Raw genomic sequence first — 17,488 nt, 5'->3', positions numbered from 1 at the left:
CACTGTGTCCCTGTTGCATCAGTCAAGTATTCTTGTGAAAAGGGAAATGGGTCAGTCTCGCAAGACTTTTTCTTCACGCAGCTGTACTGTTTCTTTGTGATGACTGCTTCCAAGTTAGGAAGTTTTGCCAAGAATCTAAGTCAGTCTTCAAGACTCCATTCCTTTCCCTTCTTTTAGAAAATGGGGACAACATTTGCTCTCTTTCAAACCTATTTTGCCTCTTTTCTTCTGACTAATTATATCTATCATTTCATTAAGTACCTTGGGATGAATTTCATCTGGACCTGGGGACATGAACTCATTTAGAAGAGATGTAAGTTCTCTTTCTTCTCCACCTCCCTTTTATTTTGGACTATGCCTGTGATTTCTTTGGTGTAGGGGATTCCCAGTGAAGTACTTCCATTGAGGATGCCCTCTCCTCTCCTCTGCTTCATATCCCTACTTTTTTCTAAAACTTAATTCACATACCATCTTCTCCATGAGATCTCTGATCTCTACACATATTGCCTTCCTCCCCAATATTTTGTATCTGTTTTGTATATCCCTATGTATATAATTCTTTTTCTTCCCTGATAGAATGTGAGCTCCTTGAGGGCAGGGACTGTTTCCTTTTAGTCTTTGTATGTCCAATGCCTAGCTCAGTGGCTGGTGACATAGTGAGTGCTTAATAAATGCCTTTTGATTGGTTGACTAATTCAGATTTGTACTTTCTCACATTTTGTAGTCATAAAGTTTCTTGGTGGTACCAAGAGTTTAAATGATTTGGGCAGGTTCATGTAACTAGTATAGATCAAGGTATGACTTGAAATCTGGGTCTTCTGATTCAGATGCCAGCTCTCTCGTCTCCTGTGTCACACTCTGTCTCCTTATTTATTATGGATATTACTAAATTCCTACTTATCCAGCTACATATTAGCTATTTTTGCTCTTCTTTTGTTTCGAATCTAAAAGATATTCACCTGCACAAAAATCTCTTTGCCTCAGTTTACTCATCTGTAAAATGTGGTCAGTAGTAGCACCTACCTCCCAGAATTGTCATGTAGATAAAATGAGATATTTGTAAAGTACTTTGCAAACTTGAAAGTGATATATACGTGCTAGTTATTATTTTTATTGCAGAAGCAAAGAGTTGTTAGTCTTCTCTTCACCATCCATTATCATTATCCCATATACCCCAAGCAACTGTCCTTTCGTATATTTTACCCTCCCTTGCATCATAGCTTTAAAGTTTTTGGGGGAGATCATCCTTTGATTTCCTTGCCAACCTCAGTTCATTCTGAGCTTCACTACTATGGATATTTTTTATAGGATCATGCCACATTGCTTTTTCTTATTTATTCCCTATTACCTATTGGTGCTGCTGTCTTTTCCACAGGTCTTGTTAAAACCTAGTTTGAGAGGCAGCTAGGTGGCTGAGTGGATAGATAGCTAACCCTGGAGATGGGAGGTCCTGTGTTCAAATTTTGTCCCTTAGCTGTGTGACCCTGGGCAAGTCACCGATCTCTAATTGCCTAATCCATACCTTGGAAACAATGCTTAGTTTGAATCCTTTAAAAATTTTTATTTATTTATTTTTTATTTATTTATATTCCCTGCATCATAGAAGGCACCATCCAGCAGACAGACACACAGACACACACACAGTGTGTTTCATGGTTCCATTTTTCAATTCATTCTCTGAAGGTGATATTTGCAAGTTTATTCTTATATTGAAAATATTAAATCTGTAGCTATGTATAATGTTCTCTTAGCTTTACTCATTTTGCTGGTCACTAACCCATGTAGTTCATTCCAGGTTTTTAAAAATTAGCTTACTCTTTCTTTTTTTAAACCCTTAACTTCCGTCTTGGAGTCAATATTGTGTATTGGTTTCAAGGCAAAAGAGTGGTAAGGGCGAGACAATGGGGGTTAAGTGACTTGCCTAGAGTCACACAGCTAGGAAGTGTGTCTGAGGCCAGATTTGAACCTAGGACTGCCCATCTCTAGGCCTGGCTCTCAATCCACTGAGCTACCCAGCTGCCCCCACTACTCACTATTTCTTAAGGTACAGTAGTATTCTACAATCATATACAGTTTGTTTAGTCATTCCCCAATTGGTGGGCATCCCCTCAATTTCTAATTCTTTGCCACCACAAAGAGAGTTGCCATAAAGATTCTTTTCCTTTTCCCCTGATCTTCTTGGAAAACAGGGTATATAAAGGTATGCACAATTTTATAACTACCTGGGTATAATTCCAAATTGTTCTCTAAAATGGTTTAATCAGTTCACAGTTCCACAAAAAGTGTACTAGTGCCCCCATTTTTCCACATCCCATCCAAAATTTGTCAACATTCAGCCAGTCTGATGGTGTGAAATGATATAGCAGAATTGTTTGGATTTGCATTTCTCAAATCAGTAGTAATTTAGAAAATTTTTTCATATATGTGGCTTTGATTTCTTTATCCAAAAATTATCTGTTCATATCTGTTGCCCATTTATCAATTGGGGGAATGGTTCTTATTCCTATAAGTTTGACAAGGTTCTCTTTATATTTTAGATATGAGACCTCTATCCAAGAGACTGTCACTTAGAAGCAATTCTAAGACAGAAAGTAAGGGTTTAAAAAAAAACCACCTTGTTTGGTGCATACATTGCTTTCCAGTTGAGTCAAGCGTAGAGACAGTTTTCATCCTGTCTTTGTATTCTTTGTATCCAGCAGAGGGCCTGGGACATAGTAGGAACTTAATAAATGCTTGCTGAAATGATTGGAATTGCGCCTCCATTGATTTCATGACCTCACCTGTATCCCCTTAACTACCCTCATATTCCTACTTGGTGCAAGCCTTCATCTTCTCATGCCTGGAATATTGCAGTAGTCTGCTGGCTTCAAGACCCACATCTCCAACCTGTCCTCCTCTCAGGTACCGAAGTTATTTCCCTAAAGTACAAGTTTGACTGTGTCTCTCTCACACCCTCCTCTCATACCCTGCTCCCTACCCTGACCCCAACTGTAGGCTCCAAGGCTCCCTCCTCTTACATCTAGGATTAAATAGAAAATGCTCTATTTGGTTACAACCTTACTCCTTCCTTTGGCACCTATTTTATACTCAACAGTCTTACCCTCTGTGATCCTGCTGCACCAGCCTATTTGCTGTTTTTCAAACATGACATTCTATTTACAATGGCTATCTTCAGTAGCTAGAGTGCTCTCCTTCCTCACCCCTACTTCATGGTTTTCTTCAAGCTTGCTCAAACTGTCAAACATCCCCACCCCAGTTTGTATGTACGTGTGGGCGCGCACACACACACACACACACACACACACACCCTCTCTTCCCTCTAAGACTTTCTTCCATTTTTATTGTATGTATCTTGTATGTACATAGTTGTTTGTGCATCGTCTCCCTTAAAGATTTTGAGCTCTTTGAGGCCAGTGACCTTGTTTTGGACTTTCTTTGTATCCCCAACTCCTAGCCTAGTATTTGGCACATGGTAACATGTTTAATAAATACTTGTCGATTGACATGGGATAACTTTTCCTTTTCATTGTAACTGTTTCTCTGCCTTCAGAATTTCATTCTCAAGAGCTTCGCATCTCTGCCGGGCCGACTTGCCAGCAGAATTTTCATCCATGTGTTCCTCAGTTTTCACTGAACCCTTTGAAATCTGTTCTCCTCAATCTAGGTTCCATTTCAGACTAAGATAAAGTAGTCACTTCTTCCCAAGGTTCCCAAATTTGGCTATACAAATATAGCCTCTCATTTGGTAGTGTCCAAACTTTTTTTAAAAATCATGTATTCTTAGGGGTGGCTAGATGGCTCAATGGGTTGAGAGACAGGCTTGGACAAAGGAGATCCTGGGTTCAAATATGACTTCTGACACTAGCTAGCTATATGACCCTGTGCAAGTCATTTAACCACCATTGCCTAACTCTTACTGTTCTTCTGCCTTAGAACCAATACACAGTATTGATTCTAGAATGAAGGTACGAACTTTTTTTAAATTCATCAGTTTTTTAAAAATTAAATATAGACCACAATGTGCATATATTTGGTAATTATATAGATGTACTATTATACTGATATGTATATAAAACACACAAAATAGAAACTAAAGAATGAAATACAGAAAATATTTTAAAAGAAATTTCTATTTCATTAATGATATTAAATGTTTTTCTTCTCATTAAAATTAATAATGGGAGAACCATGTGATTGAATGTGCTTCATTAATTTTTAAAAGTTCCGATTTAAGGCACTAGTGATACAGCAAGTTGAACTTGATACAAGCTGTAAGATCTGTTTATTTTGATACTTGGTCTTACAAAGATACATAGATTGAATTGGAATAAGTACATTATTGTACTGGTCAAATCATAGTACTCACTTTTTAACCTCATCTATAAATTATGCAAATATTTTTGTTGAAGTATAGTTTGTAAATTTCCATCTTCCCTAGTGTCAATCAGTTCTTCAAACTTATCAGAAAACATATTTATACACACACTCATTCCCTCCCCCTCACACACTCATTCTCTCCTCCTCTCCCTCTCCTCCTACCTCTCTCTCTTCCCCTCTCTCACTCTCCTTCTCTCTTTCCCTGAACCCACCCCTCTCCCTTTCTCTCTCCCTCCCCCTCTCTCCCCTCCTTTTTAAGATTTGGTTTTCCTCTCTCTTCTAGTCTACAAGTATAGCCACTCAGAGGCCTTATAGATGGATCTCATAGAAGCTTTGACTTGGGTCTGGGCTAGTTAACCCCTTGCTGGGCAGCCTAGGGACTCCTTACATGACTTGAGAGTTAGTTCATCATATTGGTGCTGGAATTAATGAAACTACCAAATACGTTTTGACCCTCCTGCTGCTTAGAACTCTCAAACTCATGCAGTCCACCAGCCTTTACTTTTTCTAGTAACAGACTTAACAGGCATGTGCCACAATCTACCCAATATATTTTTATATTTTTTGCCATTTGGGTTCAAAATCCTCTGACATCATATAGAAGATTTTTAAATAGATTAGAAAAAATTTGTTTCCAGGTTTTCTTTTTAATGTTTGGACATAAGAGACTTATACAGATGACACATTTACAATTTACAATATTTTTAACTATAGAAGTTTATTTTTTAAATGTCTTGCTAATTATGATAGCTTTTTTTTCACTAGCTAATATTGAATTGAACTCAGGATGAGGTGCATAGTTAACCATAGTGGGTATAAATCCATATTTCACGTAATTTTCAGAAGCTTATATTTATATTTATATTTTTTCCCTGACTTCTGTTAGATTGTGAGCTCCCAGAGGGCAGGAACTATCTTTTGCCCTCTTGTATTCCCAGTACTTAACACATTGTCTGACACACAATAGGTGCTTAATAAATGTTTGTTGACTCATTTCTTGTTGTATTTGATTAGATTATTATTTTTTTACCTTTGTAATAGGACTGATGAAGAGCTCTTAACAGAAACAGATGAGTCACTTCTGGAATTTTCTTGTTGTTTCACTGTCTTGTGACTTAAGAATCCTAAATGCCAAATAATATTATTGTGAATCTGAGGTTTCTTTCCAGGATTTTGAAGTCACTTGTCCATTGTGTTGGTATTATTTTGGTTAAAATAAACAACATAATCCACAAATCTAGGCATATGGAAACAGCAGTAAGTCACAAAGCATTTGAAATCAAATGAACTTACAAAGGTACCACTGTCAACTTATTGGAGATGTAGAATTCTTAGTCTTCCTTCAACATATCATGCGTACCATATATAACATGACAACCTGACACTTGAGGACACCAATATCAATGCATGTTACCAAGTAATTTCCTATTATTTCCTATTTCCTGTATTATTGTTTCTATATTTTTCCTGTATAGGAAAAATTCATGTTGTTAACTAAATGTTATAAGGCTTAATTTCTTTTTTTTTTTTAAGAAAAAAAAAATAATAAAAATTGTAATATTTTAGTATACACATCATCATTTTATAAATGATAAAACCCAAAGGGATGAAATAATTTGCTTATTTTCATAGGTAGTCAGGATTTAGACCTAGGTCCTCTAACTCCAAAGGTAGTATTCTTTTTGCTCCATTATTCTGCATCTTTGTTGATGAGAATAAGATCCAACTCCTCTCAGTGGTGCATTCACCTTTAATCATCATAATAAGCTGGGAAATTTGTTGTTGTTGTTGTACTTATGACAGTGCTCCAACAGATGATTGTTTAAATAGCTAACAGCTACTTGGTGCTTAAAGGTTTGCAAAACACTTTACAAATATCGCATTTTATCTTCACAATAACTGTGGTACTATTATTATCCCCATTTTACAATTGAGAAAACTGAGGCACAAAAGGTCAAGCAACCTGCCCAGAGTCACAAAGCTAACAGTTGTCTGGGGCTGGATTTAATCTTGGTTCTTAATGCCAGGCCTATTTGTACTCTATCCATTGTGCCACCTAGTTCCTTATTGCTGCTATATCACATCTCTATGCCAGATTTGGAATGTGTTCCTATACTTCCTCATCCATTTACTTTTCCCAAGCAGTCTGTAGTATATATTTTGTTCTTTTTAAAAATTTTGAAGTCTTTCTTAGTAAAAACTCTAAGCAGAAGGGCAGAGGCCAGGCAAATAAGGTTAAGTGACTTGCACAGGGTCACACAAGTAGGAATTGTCTGAGGACAGATTTATTTCAGTTACATCATCCCTCTTGATTTTGACTATGCTGATATTTACTTAAATGTTCTCCACCATTCTTATTTCCCTTTTTTAATCTGGCTTCTCTCACTTGAGTATATCTTTTTAATATATTCATAAGATAGTAATAAAATGCCATTCTTCCCATGCCATACATGCTGAATGAGCAAAATTTATATTAAATTTATTTATAAATTTTCTCCACAATTGACATAACAACCACAATTTCATGATGTATGGTGAAACAGAGCAAATGGTTGAGAACCACTGCTTTGTGTACTTCCATTTCTTTCATAGGGCATGATAGTCTCTAGCAAGGGCTCTCCTTGTTTCTGTTAGAATTTTTCTGTCTACATTGAATCACCAGATGTGGGAAATTGTTTTTTAGTCTGAAAACCCATTTTCCTCTTACGCCCTGAACTATATGGGCTAAGAGGGCAGCATTTGTTATTGGGTCAGCCTGAAGCTTTGACAATACCTTTTAGTTGGGACCAAGACTATTAGTTTCTTCTTCCTTGAATTCTTATTGGACTTTCCCTTAATCTTATTACATCTGTGGGTCCATATTATAATTCCTTGGAGAACAAACAGCTGCCGCATCTCCAAGGTGTCTAATTTCCTTCTCTTTTGATGAGCCTCATCTGTTGGCTCAATTATTCCTTTTCCCCTTTGTGTTGTGTTCTATTCTCCAGCCTCCTTACAAGCTCAGGATTCCTGTCTTTTCAGATCCTTTTTTGTAATTGTTTTCACATTGAAGCTCTCCTGTTTTTAAAAAATACTTTTCTCTTCTACTGAAAAGTGAAGAAGGATTCCTTGAACCTCTTATCTCCTTCCCTTCTATAAAGCAAACCAGTCTGTCCTTTGAATAGAGATAGCTCACTTAGCTATGGAAGAAGTAAAACTGCTGTTATGCACTACACTACAGTGAAATGAGATTGTCCTTTGTTGTTTTTCCTAGTAATTCTATTTGAGAATGACCAAGTCTAGAATGTGTAGTCCTTACATTTATGAACAATTACAAAGCTGTTCAATTCTGAATTAACTAGAAAGTTCAGTTAAGGAGAATACCTTGTTCTTATACCTTCTGATTAATTGTAAACTACTTGCTGCAAATGGATGTTTTCAGTTAGTTTTTCTGAAGTTTGATTTATTGACTACTTCAGTGCTCATTTTAAAAAAAGGGTATCTAAACCTGTTAATTATTAGACTCATTGGTCTCTCTAGTGGACCTGATAAGGTTGGGATGATGAGGAACAAACTTGAAGAAAGTAGAAAAATTTATTTACCCTTCTTGGCTTCTAGTATAGCATATGTTACCACCTAATTACAATATTTACTATATAATGCCTCCCCACGCCTCCCTGTGAATTGCCCATTGACTGTAAATTCATGGCAATGTGGTAGAGACTTTGATGCTGGGATTTCTAATAGCTAAGGCATTACCCAGATTGCGAAATTTAGAATCGTAGATCTATTTAGAATGGGAAGGGTCCTTAGAAATCATCTAGTCTAATTTTTTCAGTCTGCAGATGAAGATCTTGATTTTCCCAAGGGCACATAGTAAGTGGCAGAATTGGGATCCAGACCCAGCTGTTCAAGTTGAGTGCTCTACTAATACAGTGTTTCTTCCCTAAGAGAGAGGAACACAACCTCAAGAACTGTACTGGGTAAAAACCACATATCTGGCTTTTGTCATAAAGTAATTATTTGCTTTTTAGGGAGCTAATATAAGCCTTAGTTTATGGAATACATCCTTTCCCTTTGTCAATCCAGGAACAGTAATTATAGATAAACAGTTTCTAGCTTATATTTGATGTACCAAAGTCAAATCTTCAGCAAAAACAAACAAAACAAAATTTAGTGGCTGGCTGCTTTTACTGGGACCTAGCCTCACTTTCTCAGTAGGTATCTATGTTTGTCATTTGCCTTCTTTGATGGTCAATTGCTTGAGTTTCTGAAAACTTTTCTGCTATCGAGAAATCAGGCTTTTAGGATTTTCCCTACTGCTTTTTCATTGGGGTACTTTGTATTTTTCACTCCTTAGGTTTTAAAAGTATTGATTTTTTGTTTGATGTTTGAAAGTATCTGACTTTTAAGTATGTATAGATTTTCAAATACATACCTAACATATTGGTAGGGTCTGTATAATTATTAGTGCTCTGCTCATTTCTGGGAGAAACTTCCTCACATTTAAGCTTCAGAATATTTCCCAGTATACACTCTCCATTTCTGCCAGAATTGTTCTAGAAACTTGCCAGTTTGAAAGTTTGAGCTATTTTTTTTTTTCATGGTGTTGTGTTACTTGGAATACTCCTCCTATAGATTTGTCTGTCTAAACATTATTTGGCCTTTAGGGTACAACTGATGCCTTACTTATTTCCACAAAGCCCACTCTAGGTACTCTAGTTCACATTAATGTGCTTTTTAGAATTCTTATTATACGTAACCGTTATCACCCATTTTAGTATTTCTTCATTCTTCAGTTGTTTCTCATATTGGTAATTGTACCTGGCTAGGTAATGATAATATTCAGTAAATAATGTTTTGGTCTGAATAGAGACTGTCTCAAAGATCTCTGAAATGTAAATGTGTGTGTGTATGTATAAGCATAATTTGAAAAACAGTAACAGTTTTAGATTGTAGTCATTTTGGGGGATGGGGGAAAATATGGCTTATATTTTAATTCTTAATACTTTTTTATTTTATTTAATCATAAATCTCAGTGGAAGAGATGGTATGCCAATGTGTGTTAAGGAGGCTCTCCTCTTATTTTATGCTTGATCTCTTTTATTTTCCCTTTTCTGATTCTGAAATCATTGAAGAGTTATAAACCTGGTTATAAACTTCCTAGAGCATTTATACTATTCATCTGCCATATGTGTATTCATTGCTTTTTTAATTAAATTTTGTCTTTTTTCAGTAAATAGAAATTAATTTTCTCTCCCAGCCACTTAGCTCTTCACCACTGGGGGAAAAATACCCAGAAAAACAAATTCTTTTTTTTTTTTTTCCTAAACAAATATACATAGTCAGATGAAAAGAATTACTACATTGTCTATGTCTCTCAAAATATATATCTCATTCTGCATACTGTGTTAAACTGTGTCAGGAGATGGGTAACAGGTTTCCTCATGAGTCATCTGGAATCAAAGAAGGTCATTTTGTTGATCAGAGTTCTTAAGTTTTCATTGTTTGTTTTTATAGTGTTGTTATATAAGTTGTTCTCCTGGTTGTGCCCTCTTTATTCCGCATCAGTTCCTCTGAAACCTTCCCCTTCATCATTTCTTATGGCATAGTATCATGCCATTACATTCATGTACCATCATTTGTTCAGTCATTCCTCAGTTGATGAGAACCTCCTTCATTTTGAGGTCTTTGCTACCACTACAGGAAAAAAAAAAAGAGTTGCTATAAATATACATAAAGGTTCTTTTTCTCTTTCTTTGAAGTCTTTGGACTACAATAGTGATATTGCTAGATCATTAAATATACAAAGTTTAGTAACTTTGGGGATAAAATTTCAAATTGCTCCACAGAATAACATAATGGGTTAACGTGCTAATTTCCTTGCTTCCTCTCTAACATTTATCATTTTCTTTTTTTGTCATAATTGCCAATAAAATTGAGTGTAAAGTGATAAATGTGGCATTAATTTGCATTCCTCTAATAGTGATACAGAACCTTTAAATTGTGGTAATTGATAGTTTAAATCTCTTCCTTAGAAGATTGCCTGTTTGTATCCTTTGGTTATTTATATATTCATTGATTTGTTTTTCACAGGTCTTAGTCACTATACCTTTGTCCTTACTCCAGAAAGGTGCCATTCAGTTTAATCCACCATTGCCAGAGAAGAAAATAAAAGCCATCAACAGTTTAGGAGCCGGAATCATTGAAAAGGTAATTTAGATTACTTTGGTCAGCCTTTGGAACTAAAGTGTCAATGGTAGTTGGTTTGTAAGATGTTCCAGTGTATTCTAGAATGGTGTGCCAATCTTCATTTTCCTTCCTGGCTGCATTCCTGGAGGGCTGGGAAGTAGAAGTCACTGAGAATTATAAAGTAGTTAAATGCTTGGGTGAGGAAGTACCTACTGGAGTAGTTCGCCAAAGAGCCATTAAATGTTGGACCAGTACACATACACACAGGTTCTGGCCTGCTCCCTCATTTGCCCTCAGAAAGATCTTGGGTAAGAAAGGTATGGACACAGATTCAGAGTTCAAGGTGCTGTCCACTGTTGGGTTTAGGTCTTTGTGGGACCCCACTTTGTGGCATGAACGTTTGATGGAATCATATGATGAAAATGGGACCTAGCATCTTGCATGGTGGCATTTAGTGAATCTTTGTAGAATTGTATATATTTATGTGGCAGTACTAAAAAGAAAGACAAATTATGTACTCTTTCAAAAGTTTTAAAATTGAATGGAAGCGACATTAGTTAAAAAGAACCCTTTATTTACTTCTTTGTAATAATTACTCAGAGTTAAAGTTAGAGCCCAAATCAAACTGCAAAATAAACTTTGCCTAATGATTATCATTAAGATCATAAATTTAAAGCTAAAAGGAACCTCAAAGGCTATCTAGTAATATAGCTGCCTCATTTTACATGTGAGAAAAATAAAGCTCAGGGAGTTTAATCAATCAATCATATATTTATTGAGTGCCTACTATGTGCCAAGCACTGTATCAGGTGTTGCGGTTACAAAGAAGCAAAAGAGATTTCTTGCCTTCGAATCTTTATATTGGACACCTCATGGAGTCCAATGGGGGAAACAACATGCAAACAAATACATACAAAGTAAACTATACATAGATAAACTATACATAGGAAACAATAGTGGGAAGGCACTAGAATTAGGAGGGATTCGGAAAGGCTTTCAGTGGTGTGATTTTAGTTAGGACTTAAAGGAAATCAGAAACATAATAGGTAGAATTGAGGAAAGAGAGCATTTTTAGTAATGGGGGACAGCCAGAGAAAATGCCCAGAGCCAAAGATGAAGGCTAGTGTTGATGCATTTAAAAGTATATGTTAGGGGGCAGCTGGGTAGCTCAGTGGATTGAGAGCCAGACCTAGAGACAGGAGGTCCTAGGTTCAAATCCGGCCTCAGACACTTCCCAGCTGTGTGACCCTGGGCAAGTCACTTGACCCCCATTGCTTACCCTTACCACTCTTCCACCTATAAGTCAATACACAGAAGTTAAGGGTTTAAAAAAAAAAAAAGAACAAAAAAAAAGTATGTGTTAGAGGGTAGCAAATAAGAAGACTGGAATGGAGGAGGTGGGTCACTAGGTTATGAAGAGCTTTGAATGTCAAACTGAGGATTTTGTATTTGATCTTGGAAGCAGTAGAGTGGCACTGAAGTTTACTGAGTAGGGGTGTGACATGGTCAGACTTGTGCTTCAGGAAAATCACTTTGATGACTGAAGAGAGAATGGATTGTAATAGGGAGAGACTCAGGCAGATAAACCCACCAGCAGGCTGTTGCAATAGTCCAGGCATGAGATGATGATGGCTTGCACCAGTTAGGCGGCACACTGGATGAGGGGCAGTGAGAGATAATGAGGACTCAAGGGTGTATCTCAAGTTGTGAGCCTGATAGATGAAATTGGGACGGTGAAATTGCCCTGTAACAGGGAAGGGAGTGGGTGCAGGTTTGGAAGGACAGATAATGAGTTCTGTTTTGGATGTGTTTAGTTTAAGATGTACTGAACATCCAGTTTGAGACATTTGAAAGACAGTTGGAGATAAGAAATTGGAGGTCAGCAAAGAGACTGAAGAATTATAGGTAGAAGTTGGAATCATTAGCATAGAAGAGATAGGAATTAAATCCATGGGAACTGAGGAGATCACCAAGGTCTAGTTCCTACCACTAATAGTTGACTCACATTACATAGCACTTTTTTAAAAAATAATTTTTTCAGTCACATGTAAAAATAATAATTTTAACATTTGTTTTTTAAAATCCCGAGTTCAAAAATAAAAATAAAATCCTGAGTTCAAAATTCCCCCCTCTTGTTCCTCCCTGAAATGTCAAACAATTTGATATAGGTTATAAATGTGTGATCATATTCCATAACACTTGAAGGCTTATTTATTTTAATTAATTAATTTGTTACATTTAAATACCCTGAAACATTTCTGCCAATCTCATTTTAAGGCAGCTTGTATGTGGCTGGGCATATTCAAGGTTTCAGTTTATGGAAATTTGCTTTAAAATGAGGTAGGCAGGAATGCTTTGGTGTGCCAAAGGATTTATGATCTCATTAATGTCAATATTAGTTCCAATGATACAGACAATAACCCTGCTAAGCCTGGCATCCTCTTTGACTCTCATCCATAACTTCCTTATCCTACCCGACATACTGGGGGAACACTTCCTCAGTTTTCCTTGACTCTAGGAGGTTGTGATATAATAAACCCATCTTCCTTTTTGATGGCATGATATCCAAAAGTGGAGTCCACCCATCTTAAGACTTTGCTTTAGCATCACCTTCCTTCTCCAAACTGAAGACTCCTCCTCTGAGACTGTCAGGCAAAAGAGAAGATGCTTATATAGGGAGCATTAGCATTGTAATACCTGTGTAGTTTAGGAAAAAATCTTGAACCCTTTGACTCCATCTCCCAGAACTCTTTCCTCATCCCAAAATTCCTTCTTCCTTTTTACATGCATCTTTACATTACTATTTATATAGTTCTATAAGCTCTGCCCTCACTCTCTTCCACATGGGTGGCTTGGGTGAACCCCCTCTGGACTCTAGCCTTTTAGTTTCCCTTTTGCTTCAAGTTTAATTTTAATAAATCTTATTAAATGTAATACTTGGAGTATTGAATATTAATTTTAAAACTTACATACCTTAAAGGTTAAATTACGATATACTTCTCTTTCTTCCATTTTCTAGATTGCCTTGGAATTTCCTTATAGATTTTGGGATAATAAGATTCAAGGAGCTGATTTTTTTGGCCATGTTCCTCCTAGTTCCAACAAGCGTGGACTCTTTGCTGTATTTTATGATATGGATCCTCAGGTATGAGGTTTTAATCCTCTTATTCCAGCCCAGAATTTGGTTTTATTATTACCTGTTTACCAAGACCAAAAAACATTTACTTAGTATATAAGAAACTTTGCTTGGTGGAGCAGCTAGATGGCACAGTTGGATAGTGTCAGACCTAGAGTCCAGAGGACCTGCGTTCAAATTTGGCCTCATAAACTTCCTAACTGTGTGACTCCAGGCAAATCACTAAACCTCAATTGCCTAGCCTTTACCACCCTTCTGTCTTGGAACTTGTACTAAGACAAAAGGGAAGGGTTTAAAAAAAAAACAAAAACATTACTTGGCTATTTGCATCCTGGGAGAAAACATGTCTTTTGATGAAAGAAACTCTAGCATTCAGCTTTGTTTTCCCAAAGTATAAGTTTCTCATACTCAAAGTAAACATGGGGATTTGGAGAGGAATATATATTTATTTCAGGTCAAACTACTGCCGTGATCCTCAAATCACTGGTATTTTAAATATCCACAAGGGTACTTGGCGAGCTGCTCTGAAATGCAAGAAAATAATCTTGGGTCTAAGTGAAATTTTGGCTGATGGGGGGAAAAATGGAATATTGGTATAAGGTATGGTAGATGGGAGAACTTTACTGCTGCAATCATAATTGAAGCTTGAGACTGTTGTGCAATTTAAAGTGTGTTCCACCACTGCTGCTTTTTGGTAAACAAATTATTTTTGGAGCTTCTCTCTCTGAGGCCTATTTTTAAGTCTCATCAATTTTCATATGGAAATAAGTGGTAGACTTTGTGAACCGTGCAGGAAAGGGCCTCCTACAGTTAAATCTCTGCCTGGTCCTAAACCACATTTTTTCTTTCCATCTTCCATCATGCATCAATATTATGAAAGTCTAAGGAAAGCCTTACGTGATCATTAGTTTTAGAGTGACTTCACAAGGGAGGAATACCCATGTTAAATAAAAAGAATTTAATGTCTCTGCAGATGCCTAAATTGGAGTGAAGTTGGGGAAAAGAAGGGATTGGTGAATAGAAAAAGCAGGAAATGTCATTTTGAGGGAAGGAAAAAACTTCTTATATGTGAAACAGAAAACAACTTTTGTATTCTGGTCTGAATTCCAAGCAAGTTGGAATGAAGATAGATTTAATTTTTGAAAAATGAAGGAAGCAACTTTTTTTCTGCTGTTTTTCAGGGTAAATACAGTGTTTTGATGTCAGTCATTACCGGAGAGGCTGTAGCATCTATTAAGAACCTGGATGACAAGCAGGTTCTACAACAGTGCATGGCCACACTCCGGGAACTATTCAAAGAGCAGGTAAGACCCTCTAAAATAAGATATACTCCCCATCAATTTAATCAGGTATTCTTTATAAAACTAAAACTAGTCAACAAGGATGAGAATAAAGAAAACCAAAAAACTGAGATGTGCTTTTCTAAAATTTCCTAAATTTCTTCAGCGTTTTCCTAAATTTTGCTTTTCTTTTCACCACCCAGTGTTGGCCAGAAATTGATTCACAATTTTCTATCCCTCCTTTTCCATGATTATCCTAATATCTGATTTGAATTCAGCTTTTTCTCACATACTACCTAGCTGCCTCTATTGTGGAAAACACTCATTTCAGAAATAGCCTACCCAGGTTTGAGCCCCTTCTGGGAACTAATACTTGGTGTGTGATTTTACACAAGTCACTTAATCTTTTCTTTCAGTTTGTTTAGGAATGAGCATGGTAACCATACTTCCTATAATTATAGGATTATCATAAGGAAACTACTTCATAAACAATTACAAAGTTTTCCTGTGTTGAAGGGGCTCATGAGGAAGAGGCTTAAGGACTGCATTTGTTATTTCATTGATATATATATGGAACTTCCAGATGAGGAAACTCCCATATCAACCACTATAAAGTAGTCCTTTCTCTGACCTGTTTGTACAAAAATATTTATAGCCACTATTTTTGTGGTGGCAAAGAATTGGAAACTAAAGGGATGTCCCTCAGTTGAGGAATAGCTGAACAAATTGTGGTATATCATGGTGATGGAATACTATTGTGCCATAAGGAATAAATAGGATGATTTCAGGAAGAGCTGGAAAGACCTACGTGAACTGATGCAGCATGAAATAAGCAGAACCAGATCATTATACACAGTAATTGCAATATTGTGGAATGATCAAATGTGATAGGCTTTACTATTAACAGCAATACAGTGATCCAGGACAATTCTGAGGGACTTCTGACAAAGAATGTTCCCCACCTCCAGAAAAAGAACTGTGGGAGTAAGAATGCAGATGGTAGCACATAATTTCTTACTTGTTTATCTAGGTATATTTTGGAGGGCTTTGGTTTCATGAGATTATTCACTTATAAAAATGAATAATATGGAAATGTTTTGTGTGGTAATACATATATAGCCCAGAATAAATTGCTTGTCAGGTCTGGGAGTGGGAAAAGAAGGGACAGAGACATTATGAATCATATAATTTCAGAAAACTTATATGGAAATTTGTTGTTAAAATAAAAAAATTCAGCAATACTACAAAATTAAGTCACTACAATAAAAAGCAATATTCAATACTAATAATTCATAATTAGCAGTGAAGAGAAAAATAAAATTAATAGCCATTAATATTTAATAATGTAGAAGATAACACAACATATCTAATCAATAATTGATCATTAGTTTTTGTTCACTAACTGATTATAATTAACATTAATGAATAATTCCAAATAAATGACAAGTACATTTTTTTTTTAAAGATAGTCCTTTCTCTGCAACTTCTAGTCTTAAGAGAGCTGCTGGGAGCACTAATAAGTTAAGTGATTTGCTCAAGGTCACACAACCAGTATGTGTCAGAAGTGAGACTTGAACTCATATTCCCAATTTTGTGGTCAGCTCACTGTCCAATATCCTAGTGGGTTTGTAGACTATTGTTTAATCCAAGACAATTATTTACAAGCCCATCTTTGCTTATAATTGATTGCAAATAGAGCTATATGAAATATTTTCACTGATTTGACTATTTCTTTCCCTACCTGATATCTATTTTCTTACTCCTTTTTTTCCCCTCTACTCTCTAGTTTCCAAATATATATATATACATATATATAAATTTGTTTATCTATCTATCTATCTATCTATCTATCTATCTATCTATCTATCTATCTATCTATTTATTGCCACTGGAAGTGCCCGAGTCAAGACATAAGACTCCTAGCTTCAGGAAAGCATCCTAAGAGTTAGTTATAACTATGAGGATGTCTCCCTCTCCTTGGCTCCCATATTTAATTTGAACTCCAGTTATATAGTGTGGTTCCTTTTTTTATTTAAACTTCTGATCAAAACAGGAAATCCCAGACCCAGTAAACTTCTTTGTTACTCGATGGAACACAGAGCCATGGATCCAAATGGCATATAGTTTTGTAAAGACAGGTGGAAGTGGAGAAGCTTATGACATCCTTGCAGAAGACATACAAGGGACTATCTTTTTTGCTGGTGAGGTATGTGACTTGATTTCCCCAACCTCCAAACACATTTGGTTAATTTTTATTGCTAATGAAATGTCCCCTGGACAGTTGGCTAAATAAATAAGGATATGTACTGTACAGATTTATGATAACACCTGGAAAAAATCTCTCTACTATTTGAGAATCCACATTTACACTCTGCCTAACTACTAGCTTTTTGGATGTTCATGCTCATCCCTACTATTGTTAATAAGTTCAACAAAAATACTGGAGTGGGGTTGTTGGGTACCATGTTGGTAAACTGGCAGTGGTCAGTTTATAGTGTTATTGACTGTATAATGGGATTTATAA

General features: G+C 36.2%; 1 protein-coding gene across 1 annotated transcript in view; it reads left to right on the top strand.

Moving 5' to 3' along the window:
* Positions 1-17,488, top strand: part of KDM1B (lysine demethylase 1B) — a 54,163-nt gene that overhangs the window by 34,206 nt on the left and 2,469 nt on the right. The window contains exons 18-21 of the mRNA XM_044667503.1: positions 10,453-10,569; positions 13,568-13,693; positions 14,866-14,988; positions 17,018-17,170. Coding sequence (XP_044523438.1) covers positions 10,453-10,569; positions 13,568-13,693; positions 14,866-14,988; positions 17,018-17,170 — 519 coding nt within the window. The remainder of the gene's footprint in view (positions 1-10,452; positions 10,570-13,567; positions 13,694-14,865; positions 14,989-17,017; positions 17,171-17,488) is intronic.

Source organism: Gracilinanus agilis, chromosome 1 (genome assembly GCF_016433145.1).
Source record: "Gracilinanus agilis isolate LMUSP501 chromosome 1, AgileGrace, whole genome shotgun sequence".
NCBI classification, from domain to species: domain Eukaryota; kingdom Metazoa; phylum Chordata; class Mammalia; order Didelphimorphia; family Didelphidae; genus Gracilinanus; species Gracilinanus agilis.
This window is presented reverse-complemented; position numbering and strand designations above follow the sequence as displayed.